The sequence below is a fragment of the Electrophorus electricus genome, chromosome 11, assembly GCF_013358815.1.
Source record: "Electrophorus electricus isolate fEleEle1 chromosome 11, fEleEle1.pri, whole genome shotgun sequence".
NCBI lineage: Eukaryota > Metazoa > Chordata > Actinopteri > Gymnotiformes > Gymnotidae > Electrophorus > Electrophorus electricus.
In genome coordinates this window covers 13,072,982-13,084,978 of record NC_049545.1, presented here as the reverse complement: position 1 = coordinate 13,084,978, position 11,997 = coordinate 13,072,982, and the positions used below count along the sequence as shown (strand labels likewise).

General features: G+C 43.8%; 1 protein-coding gene across 6 annotated transcripts; it reads left to right on the top strand.

Moving 5' to 3' along the window:
- Nucleotides 1–42: 42 nt before the first annotated feature.
- Nucleotides 43–5,432, top strand: LOC113572752 (zinc finger protein 135). Of its 6 annotated transcripts, XM_035531525.1 has the most exons (3): nt 43–174; nt 323–416; nt 1,607–5,432. In XM_035531525.1, the coding sequence occupies exon 3, from the start codon at nt 1,706–1,708 to the stop codon at nt 3,128–3,130; it is 1,425 nt and encodes a 474-aa protein (XP_035387418.1). In that variant the 5' UTR covers nt 43–174; nt 323–416; nt 1,607–1,705; the 3' UTR covers nt 3,131–5,432. The 6 variants fall into 6 exon arrangements, with proteins under 6 accessions (XP_035387418.1, XP_035387417.1, XP_035387421.1 ...); XM_035531524.1 differs by lacking the exon at nt 323–416; XM_035531528.1 differs by lacking the exon at nt 323–416 and having other exon boundaries at nt 53–125.
- Nucleotides 5,433–11,997: the final 6,565 nt, after the last annotated feature.

Here is an 11,997-nt window from a genome sequence, read left to right as displayed (position 1 = left end):
GTGGTGAACGCGGCTAAAAATTGACAGTCGTGACGACATCGGTTATGATCTGGCAGAGGTGCGGCAGAAGCGAGCAGTCAGATTACTGCGCGGACAAAAACAGCAATTTGCAGGGCAGTCGCTCGGTAATTTCTTCAAACTCGAGTACATTATCTTTCCAACCTACCCAGAGAGGTGGGTGTACATCCGTATATTTACCAAATCAGCTAATCAGCATTTGCACTGTGAATGGAAAGCGTGATGCCACAGCCGCGTTTACGTGTAATACAGTCGCCTGGTTTCCAATTTCTATTGTGAAATTTCTGCATTCATTGTTTTCTAGCGAGACCAGTAATGGCATGCAAGCACACTGGCCATATGTCAGTCAGTAACACACTGAGTTCGTCCTCTTTTAAGGCGGTTTTTTCCATGGCTTGGTAAGTTGTGTCCTGATAAAAGGGAACGTGTCTTATTCGTTCCTTAAACTACTTGCATCTATCTGCATTCCAGCGTGTGATTTTGGTCCGAGAGGTTTAGCGGGTATTGTGGGTTTCGTTTGTCACTTCACCATGCGTAAGAAGATGAGCACTGTCAGACGAGTTGCTCAGTAAGCCTACAACGAAAGCCCTTTAATCACACTTAATACTCAAGGAACAGTTATTATTCGATATAGCGTGTAATCGGCGGAGATTCATCCAATTTAGGAGCGACGATCCGGGCTTCGTTGCGCTGAATAAACGCTTAGATCGTCCGTGTATGATGTTGAGCGCAATTTATGGCGGGCCGATTGAATCCAGGCCAGAATGATCTGAGCAGCCTGTGCATGAGGACCGCGTCTTCCGCGCTGCGACAAGGTCAGGGCGGTGTATAAGAGAGAGTTTATGCGATCGCCTAATGTTTCAGAGTTAAATGTGTTCCCATGGTGTACACAAACGTCAATTACGTTATCTGAAACGGCATTACAGACCGTAATGGCTGTCGGAGGGTGTCGGGAACAGCCGAACAGCCCATTTAATCTTTTCCCAGAATGCCGCGCAGCCGTGGCTTTGCGCTGTTGTATTTCCTGTATGTCACTGCAATGCTTTGTTTGCTTGTTTGCTTCAACTGTCGCGGGCTTTTGACAACTGGCTTAACAGTCGGAATTACGAAACCATGGTGAGCGTGGAAAAATGAACTGGAACATGTTGTTTTACACTTATTTATATCCTGCACAACAGCAGATGTAAGTTATGTCGAGGCATCCCCACTATGAGGAAATCATCTCTCCGTAGTCGCTTTCGCTTCACATATCTGTAAAACTGGATGTTTACTCAGTGGAACAGTTTATATTTCTAGTTTAATCACAACGTAATTGAAGACTTGACCCAAGACTGCAGTAGCAAAGGGGTGGTCCATATTTGTTTGTAAAATACAAGCTATTTTAATAATTGGTAATATGTTCAATAGGATTGATTGCAGTTTAAGCTTTAGTATACCTGCAAGGTGTAGATGCTAATACTGTATTCTGTAGTTGGTTGTTTGTGCTGACAGTAACCGATAGAAGGTGGACATTTTTTGAAATGATACTCTTTCATTTTGTCCTGTCAACTTTAATATACACTCATTTATTTCTCATTTTGTTGTACAGGAATAACTAAGACGTGACCTGAAGTTGTGAAAAGGAGTAAACTGCACTGTACATACCTCATCAAGATTTCTACAGGGGGACCACTGAAGATCAGCCGTAATGGAGGACACAGAAACTGAGCTGACTTCTTCGGAGCCGGACGCACTCGGTGCGGACTTCATCACCGTGGAGCTTGACACCCAACCCATTGAGTATGTTGTTAAATGGGCTGAGGTTGGGTCCAAATTCACCATATCCTGCGTTAAAAAGGAATCGGATGAGAACAATTGCTTCGTGTCGGACCAGCTGGTGAAAACTGAGCCGGAAGAAAGGTTCTTTGCGCCGTACGAGTCCGTGTACCCCGGGTGTGGGGATGCAGAGACCAGCCTGATTGCCTCACAGGAAGAGGAGGTGAAGAGCGATTCAGATGTGGAGGAGTCCATGGAGCTGGGGAGCAGCCAGCTGGTTGGGGAGGAGCAAGAAGAGGAGGAGGGCTCAGAAGGAGACTGGGAGAAAGGGGGCTCTCACTCCAGAGACAGGCCATACTGCTGCCACCTGTGTGGCAAGAGCTACAGCCATTCGTCCAGCCTGGCCCGCCACCTACACATGCACTCGGCGGGCGACCGTGTGGCCCCCGCCCCCTCCCCACCTAAATCGAGCAACAAGTCGGGCGATGGCAAGAAGTTCCTCCAGTGCAACCTGTGTGGGGTGCGGTGCAATGGCAAGCGGCTGCTGGCCATACACAAGAAATGCCACAAAACCAAGAGACTGCACACGTGCAGCACATGCGGCAAGACTTTCAACCACAGCTCCAGCCTGTCTCGGCATCGGCTGATCCACAAAGCAGGCCTGGACAAAAAGCTCAAGGTGCTGTATCCGACAGCGACACCCCCTGCCACCCACGCCGCTCCCCCGCGCAGCCGCCCGGCTGGCCGCGGCAAGAAGAAGAAGAAGAAGCCTCCGCAGGTGTCTGAGGGCAAGTTGGCGTTGGGCGAGAAGCAGTACCAATGCACGCAGTGCGACATGGTGTTCGGCACCTCCACCAGCCTGTCCAAGCACCAGGTGTCTCACGTGCGGCAGCTGCTCAACTCGTACGCGCAGGGCAAGGACGCGCTGGACAAGTCGTCCGACCTGAAGATCCGACTGAAGCTCTGTTCGCGGGATAAGCCCAACTGCTACACGCTCTGCAAGAAGAGCAAGCGCGGCAAAGGCAGCAAGAAGCGGCCGGCGGTGGCGGCTGGCGACGGCCGGCGTTTTGGCGCCGGCGGCCCCGCTGGGCACGAGCCGTCGCATGGCGGCGAGAGGCGCTACGCGTGCAACGTGTGCAAGAAGGCCTTCGTGCGCCTGTCCAACCTGAAGCAGCACCAGCAAACGCACGCCTCAGGCAAGCTGTACGAGTGCCAGCACTGCGGCAAGACGTTTGTGCACTCGTCCAGCTTCTCACGCCACAAGAAGGTGCACGCAGGCCCGAAGGCCGACCCCAGGCAGCGCAAGCGGGGCAGAGTGATCGACGAGAGCGCCCCGCTCGAGTCTGAGTCTGAGTGAGAGACTCCCAAGTTTCGGGACTGTCCTTGGACAGCTGATATCTCCCCCTTCTTCCTCAGTTCTGTTCTCCCCACCTCTCCTTGTTTTGTTAAATAAAGGACAGATACATTTGGCATTGCTCTCATAGTGAAGTGGGTGTGATGTCACTGGCTGTGTGTCGTCAGCAATAGGCTTCAATATTACTATTATTATTATTATTATTATTTTTTTTTTTTTTTCTCTCTTTTTTTTTTGGCAGGGTTGTTCTTGTTGGAGGCCATTTTGGCAGTGTAAAGTAAAATAATTGTATATTTTTGTTGACATTCCCTTTTTTTGGATAACAGTTCGGGATAATTGATTTGATGGCAGAGTAATAATAATTTTGCCGGTTTAGAAGTGTTATTTATGTCTGCCTTTTATTTGTAGTCATTCATGACAAAAGATTTGGTGGTGCAGGTGTTACATATTTTGGGTCCTTGCACTAAATACACCTGGCACTTGGGTGGACAAAATGAAGTACTTATATAAATATATCTAAAAAAAAGACTGGGGTGAAAAGTCCAGAATAAAAGTAGCAAAGAATGGCTTCGACCCAGGCTTGATTAGAGAGCAGCTAGCGGTTTGTGTGATTAGCAGTGCTGCTCCCCTAAACATGCTGAGTTATGTGTGGCTTTGATGCCTTGTGTTCCTACACACAGAATATTCAGAACTTTCTTGTTTTTGACCTGAGATCCTGGGGTACTCTCTCCTATTTCAACTTAAACCAACAGATACAGCTGATTGATTTCTTTATTTCTACCTTTAGTTTTGGCAACTGATTTTATATAAAAAAAAAATTACCAAAAACAAACAAAAAACCCCAGAAAAAAAACATGATTACATATTCTCCAACATACAGAGTGACTTGTATTTGTTGGTTCAAGTTTAAGTGTTGGTTGAAATTTATTGCGTGTTCTGACCTGCCAAGTAGAATAGCTTCCTTTGGAGATTTTTTTCTTCTCTTCCAATATCTCCAAAATTAACAGATCGGATTGTGAGTCAGTTTGTGTGCTTTGCACAGATCTTGGTTCTTTAGTAATGTTCTTCCTTCGTCTGTTAATTAAAGAGCAAAATATTTGAAAGGATACTTGTCAGTTTGTCAAAATATGAAATCCATATAGGTTATACAGAATTGCAAATTGCGGATCAGACATCAACATGTTTGACATCGAATGCATTTAAAAACCGTGACGTCCTAACAATTAGTTTGTGTGTGTGTGTGCATGATGAATGTATTGAAATAATATACTCATGAAAATATATACATTTTTAATTACTGTATATGTGTAAAAATGGAAACAAATGTTGCAGTAAGGAAAAAAGTATAGCTGGTATGAATGATTTGACATGATTTATGGATTAGCCAACGGATTTCATATTTCAACAAGCATTGCACTATCTTACTTATAGAAAAAATAGCACTACATACATGTGAATTTGGAGTTCAATATTAAGGGTGACAAAAAGGGGACCCTGTGGGGTTGAAATGTAATCCTGGTGAATTTTTCACCATCCCAATACTATTTTCCCATCTGTTCCAAATATTTGAGGCACAAAAATATTTAGCTTTTCATCTTCGCAAAGTTCCGAGATGCCCTCCATGGTTTTGAGTGTCACCAAAGCTTGTACACAAGCGCCAGTGCACACACGTTTGACCGTTTCTGCAATTTGACACTCCACATAGTGTTCTACATGTCCTGTTCAATGTTGATAACCACCCAACCTACTTAACTGTCTCCTGAGCTAATTGAGAATGAATAGCAACTATTCCTCTGTTTTAAAGCCGTTGGGTGAGTGAAAGAAAGGTGCTGAGCTGGCTGAACCAAGCACAGATGAGGCTTCACTATTACACTCAGAACAATGTTTGCTTAAAAAAAAAAAGTCAAAAACAAACAAACAAATGCTTGGTACTAATATATTTTCGATTTGTTTGTTTCGTCCCTTTGTTCTCAGTGAAATTCTTTTTTTTTTTTTTTTGCTTTTCCTTTAGTTTCTAGTTCCTTTAGTGTAATGATTCTTTTACACATGATTTTTTGGGTTGTTATTCTTTGACCCCGTGCTTCTCCTGTGGGGAAAAAGCTTTCCTTTGTCTCCCGCAGTACTTAACTAATGGGGATTCTTGTCCATCTCGTTACCTTTGGTTTTCAGCCACTGTAGTTGGTTCCTTGTTCATACAGTGGACCTACATCCAATATAGAGTTGTATGTTTTTGTATTGTGTTTGCCATTAGATTACAGTTTATGAATTTACTGTCTTGCATTTTTGTAATAAATCAATGGTTCGAGCAGCGTCTCCATATTAACTTTCAGTAGTTCTCAGTATATTTTTGAGGGTTTAATTGAACATAACATACGAGTATTTCCCCTGTTGTTTGATGGGAACATGAAAAGTAGGTTTTTGCTCCTCAAATAATTCAGTTGTACAAAGCTCCAAGAAAACCAACACCAATCTGTGTTGCTTCATTGTTCATTTACCAATGATTGCATAATTTAAAAGATTGGTTAACCTGATGTTGAGGAAGTGTGAATAAATGCTGCAGATTATTATCGTAGTAAATGCTATAAATGCAGTAAATTGAGTTGATGTCAGATTGATCAGTATCGTTATTTCCTGATGTTCAAACATCTGTGAGCAATTTATATGACAGCATAAAAGACAACTATCTACAATGCTCTCTGTATTACATATGGAGATTATATATATATATATATATATATATATATATATATATATATATATATATATATAATCTGTATTAGATATGCAGAAATATATTTATGCATATTTATTTTAAATTGTGAGCTCAATGGAAACTTAGATGGTTTTGAACCCATTTGTCTGGGCATCACACAAGTCCTCTTCGAATAGTGTGCCTGAGGTTAACTGAAATAGCAAAAATTCCACGTGTGTAAATCATGCTACTAGAAAATTGAGATACACTGAAACGTCTAGATTTGACTTATGATTGACATGTTGACTGCCTGTCAAATATTGTTAAAGATTAGGCGTGGCTGAAGGAGGCGGTATCATATTTCTTCGTGCATTATAATGGTCTACCAGCAGATGGCAGCAAAACCTTTTTCTGTTCTAACCATATCTTATGTAAAGGAAGTTTTCTGAATGTCGTGCGAGTAGCAGCTAAATTAAGTTAAAATGGGGATCTCGGCTTCGTTTGTCAGCAGAACTACTTATATCATGATTACATTTGATTTGTAAAAATTACCTTTAAAAAAAAGTGATTATACAAAAAAATTCACATGAAGTTAGAAAACTTTAAAACAGAGGTTACAGTTTTTATGATCGCTAATTTTTAAAATTAAAAATGAGGAAGGACGGACTGACGAAAGGAATGGGGGAGAGCGAGGATGATAACGGGAGCCTGTGGAGGAAGAGAAGCAGGTAGACCTGGAAGACGATGTGAACACAGATTTATCAGATGAGATTCAAGCAACACTGGTTAACCATTTTGTAGCAGGAAAGCGCTCCATATTCCCAAAGGAACAAGAGTGCTGTAGTAAACATGCTTTGTGTAAATAATGCAATAGGCCTTAATGAATCCTTAAACCTCACATACGGATGAACAACTCTGCCAAGTGCCATTTGAAATCATGTAAATGACCTGCGGTATAAATATTTACAGATAATGTACACTTCAGCATTAGGCACTGCACACAGAATGTTTTTACATGTAAATTTATAGAAGTCCTATATTGAACTACACGATGATGTCTTTGTTTTTCAGAGTTTTGCAAATGGGTGCTGGTGCAATCCCACATGAATTTACCACCATAAGACAGGCTAGTAAGAAAGTAAGAATAGGGAGAAAGATCTTTGGCCACAGATTAATATCAGTGGCCAACGGGGTGGTAACATCGCGATGTGTACCACAATCACACAAAATGTTGCTCTCCATTGCCACACCAAGACTACATGCTGTATTCACAGCAGAAGCCCAAAATGGGTGCAGAGCAGATGTGATAGAGTGTCATCTGGGACATGTGATATGTGCATTCCTGCTGATTTACTATGGTCCAAAACAGGTTTCATCAGCATCCATAATTTTCACGCCATTAGCTCCCACTCACTCCCTTCTTTAATCCCGTTCAGGAGTTGTTTCTGGCACGGCTGTGGAAGGTTTCTGATCTCCAGCTCTAGGTTGGGATACCTCTCATGCAAGCCATGGAGAGGGCATGGGAGCACATTGATGTAGGGTCTGGGTAAGGATGGACTCACCGGTGAAGGTTCTTCCCTCGCTGTCTGGTGGGAGAAGATATTGCCTGTCAAGCGGAAGACCTGCTATGGCCAGATGCAGCTCGGTGAAGAGACTTGGGAGTTTCTTAAATTCATGCTTTCTTTGTCTCCACAAATGTTTTTGTGTTTATGCACTATGTTCCATTTAGAATATGTCCTGAATTTTAGGGTAAAATGCAACCTTTGATAATGCACTGATATTTTGAGTGAATGTGGAGAGAAATTATTTTCATTAGTGGGCAGTACTTATGATGTGTGTTTTGGTCATATATTACTTTTCTAACTACCTCTTGAACAAAAAGCAAACCCAGACCATATTATTTTAAAAGCAGAAATGTTAAATGTATTGGATTGAGCACAGCAGTGTGTAACTGGTTCAAACAAGGAGATCCTATGAACCTGGTGTGTGCCAATATGGTGACAAAATTGAGATTGTATAAATTATTGTATAGTTTTTAAAGTGTTCAAATTTAGAAAAAGAACTGAGGTGTTCTGTTATATATATGCATGTGTGTGTGTGTATGTGTGTGTGTGTGTGTTGTTCGTGTGATTTGTGTATATTGTTTTGACAAAATGAGCCCTGTGCTTAATCAATTGTAAAGAAAATTATAATATGGTAATTTAGTTGTTTATTTGGAAACATGTTCTAGTCAAGACTGAAAAACAAGTGAATATTTGAAGAATTTGTTCATTTGGCCATATGCTGATAAAATTGAGAAGGCACAAGCTAATGAATGGAAAGCTCTCGTCCTGCTCGGGATGTGTGGCGTGTGTTTCCAATACAAAACCCTTTCACTGAAAGCTTCACTGTTTTAGTGTTTCACGAGGAACACATATAATAATGCATTTTGAGACATCAACTAATTGAAAAATGTACAAGAAAATATATTGCATTGGATTGTTTTAATATTAATTAAAAATTGCTTCAATTGTAGTCACAGTTCAAGGGGTATACAAGCATTTACAAGCATGTAAAGAGGCTACCATGGTGCTAAATCTATTTAATAAATAGATATGTTGCAGTGTTGGGATTAACTAAAATAAATTTGTTGGACACGCACACATAGGGGGCGCCCAACTACCATGGAAAAACTCCTTCCATCGGTTTCCCTCTGCAAAGTGCCTTGGATTCGTTCTGGCTACTACAGCGTCACTTCAGATGAAGAGATGATGGAATGTGCAAGGACCGAGGGAAGGGGCAGGGATAACGAGAGAGAGACAGACAGAGAAAGAAAGCGAGCGAGCGAGAGAAAACAGAAAGAGGAGAAACAAGTTCCCATTAGGATTCTGGAGCTGCAGCCGGGAGTTCTCGGGCCATCGAAGTGAGGCAATGAAGTTTGCCATTGTTGCCAAGCTCGCAGGCCTGAGCTTCCTGGCAACCGTAAAGTGAATTAGCCGGGCTTTTCTGTGGGCCTAGAAACAGCTCCTCTGTTCATCAACAAAAAGCCCATTGAGATGAAGGGAGAGCTGGCCTCCCCAGGCCCCCTGAAAAGCTAACCCCAAGCCAGCCAGTGAAAGGCCCAGCTCCCACTAAGACATGGGCTGCTGTGGGAAATGCTGGTGATGTCATTATCAATGCCTTTTCTTACTGTTCTTGTTTTGTTTTGTTTTTTTTCCACACCCCCCCCCCCCCCCCTTCTCACACTCACCCTCCTGCCCAGCCTACTGCTCCCTTCCTGTTTCATTTAGATCCCTATTATGGGATGCATCTCACTGCAAATCCCCCCAAAATTCAGGGGCATAGAAGAAGCAGAGAGGGAAAAAAACTCAGTAAGACTCGGTTACTAGGGAAACGTGGTAACAGTGCGGGGGCTCGGGGGCGGTGGTGGGTTTGTGTTCGTCTTTGAAATCAGTTTGGAGGGGGTGAGACGAGGGTGGGGTGGGCTGGGAGCGTTTGGGAGATGGGGGAAGCAGCAGGAATTTGGACACCTCTAAAACAAATTTGTAATCCTTCACTCTCCAGGCTTTTACTCAAACAAAGGGTTTGAAAATCAAATGGAGTTTGTGATCTCACAAGATCCTCTACAGGCATCCTGGGAAGCTTTTCCTGAGCTCTCTGATCTACAGCCGGAATGCTAAACGCAGGTGAATTGCTAGGAGTCCTAAAATACTGATCATCTGTAGTACGCTAGCTTTCATCATCTACTTAATATTTCAGACCCACCCTAATATTTACAGATACATTACAACAGATAGATCATTCTGTTGTATTCTTGCAGCATTTCTCAGATGAAACGGCCTGCAGTGCCACGTGCAAGAGTTGGAAGAAGGAATTATTGACCATCACTGACAAAGTGTTCAGTGAAAGTGAGAAGATGATGAAGCATCTATGCATATTAAGTGATTTGAGTCTTTGAGACTGTGGAAACTTATTGTGGAGATTGGAAAAGTTCTCACGGCGCTTTGCAAGGACACTTCTCTGACTCGTCTGGCTAGCACTCTGGGTCACATCAGACTAACGTTCTGTGTCACTATAGTGATTTTCTGTTGCATGCTAAACAGTGACAATAACCATTTGGAGTGTATTCACTCCTCTCGTACTGAGCTTGGTGTCCAGGGAGAATTAGCATAAGAAACATATAAACGCATTTTTCAGAAGGGTGGTGGTGGTGGTGGGGGATTAAATGTCTTCATTTCTGGCTCCACTGCTGCAGTACACCCACTGAGTGATTGAGGACTGAAGAAGTATTTTAACCATGCTTCCACAGCGTACAGTTAAAGTGATTTATGGCGGGACCCATTTGCATAAATTTGAGTTCTGTAAGGATGTGTTCTGACCCAACATTCCACACACCAGCAGCATGGAATTCAGCACTGGGAATGCACACATGAATTCCGCCAGCCCAGGAATTGTGGGCTGAGGAGGAGTGTAACAAAAACTCTCCACTTTTCTTCCAGCCTCAAACACCGTCTTGAACCAGCAGTGACTTGAATGCTATTTAGCAATTTCCTAAAGGCCCATTTGTGAATATGTTTCTGATATTCTAAAGCAATGCATTTTAGAAAATAATGCTTTCTGCTGCTCTTTGATGGTAATCCTCACCCTCAGGATCCTCACATTATGGGGCCTCGGCAGCAGACGAGAGAGCCAGAGGGAGCTACTGTACTGAAGCATGTTGGGTAACATTCTGAAACAGCCTTTACACTGCGGCAGGTCCTGATAAGGCAGCTGTTTAATGGAGTGGGCTCCAGCATGTGCCAAGGGGCATGCAAACTAGATAAGGAGAAGCTAATTACACCTCTCCAACACCAGCGTGCAGCTCACCAGGGTTCACTTTGCACATGTTTACAATGAACCGGCTCTGCCCAGGGCCAGGAAATCGAGACGAAGTATTGCGAAATCCTGCAGAAGGGAGCCAGCGACGTTTAGGGAGCACCCCAAAAAATCGGAACCGTGAACTGCGTTGGGTCCGTATGGAACTCCTCCCTGGCATCACTCGCCCGGTCCGTGCGGACAAGTGCACCGGACAAGCGAAGGCGCCACGGCAGGAGCGCTGCTCATCTTGGCCGGTGTCTGCCGGGGCGGAGCAGCAGAGCACGCCGCCCTAGCCCCAGAAAGCCGAGCCGTGGGGCTCGCTCGCGTATGAAGGTCAATGGTGTTGCTGCGCCGGCAAAGGTGATCCCTGTGTTCCTGCTAAGCACCCTCGCAGGGCTCTTTACCTCAGCCAGGGCGGTTCGCCTTACCCCCGGCCTGCCTGCCCTGCCTCTCTGCATTGCAACTGTTACCTTCTCATTAGCCCCCAGTCTCCCAGCCTCGCCGCATTGTGTTACATTAGGATAAAGAAGCACAGGTCTTGTGTGTGTGTGTGTGTGTGTGTGTGTGTGTGTGTGTGTGTGTGTGTGTGTGTGTGAGGGAATGGGAAGCTCTTAAAAGCAAGTGGGTGATGATGCTTGCCGATTCAGGAGGAACCTGAGACCACCCAGAGCTGGGTCTCTCCCATGCTAATCAAGACCGGAGGAGACAGTTTCCTCCCCTACCTGTCTGCACATCCAAGCCCTTCTTCCCTGCCATCTCTCCTGGTTTATTCCCAGAGCTGTTACATTTGTTAACATCAGACTGATCGTAGAATGAATTTTAGAGAAGAAAATTTCTCTCTCTTAACACGGCAAATGCTCAGGAAGGTACTTACTACTCTATACGTTGCTCAAATGCAAATGATTAACATGTTAATATATGCTCTGTGACCATGCATAAACTCTTTGTGAATTGAGGTTATAGAGTTTGTGCCACCACACAGCCTAAACAAAGCAGCACAATTCATTTTCATTTGTAAATATGACCTCATTGCTGAAACAAATGTGATTACTTCAGGGGCAGCGTTTTAATAGCAGAAGAAAACAATCCCTCATCTTCAAATGATGTGCACTCGACCCCCCCGCATCCGAACGCACAACTGTAATAGCTGTTTTTATTAGAAGATGAACTAGTTCATTTCATATTCCTCATATTGGGAATGACACAATGCATTCTAGACTAACTATTCTCTTTCCCTGCCACTGTATTGACACTCAGACATTCCGCTGACACTCCTCCCCACCTCACCCCCAGCCCCCGGAGCGCATAGCTAGTCGAGAGAAGTGGTGAGAGGGGGCCAGAT

What these genes read in the sequence shown, in the direction of transcription:
- LOC113572752 (XM_035531524.1), top strand. Translation starts at nt 1,706, where the DNA reads ATGGAGGACACAGAAACTGAGCTGACTTCTTCGGAGCCGGACGCACTC.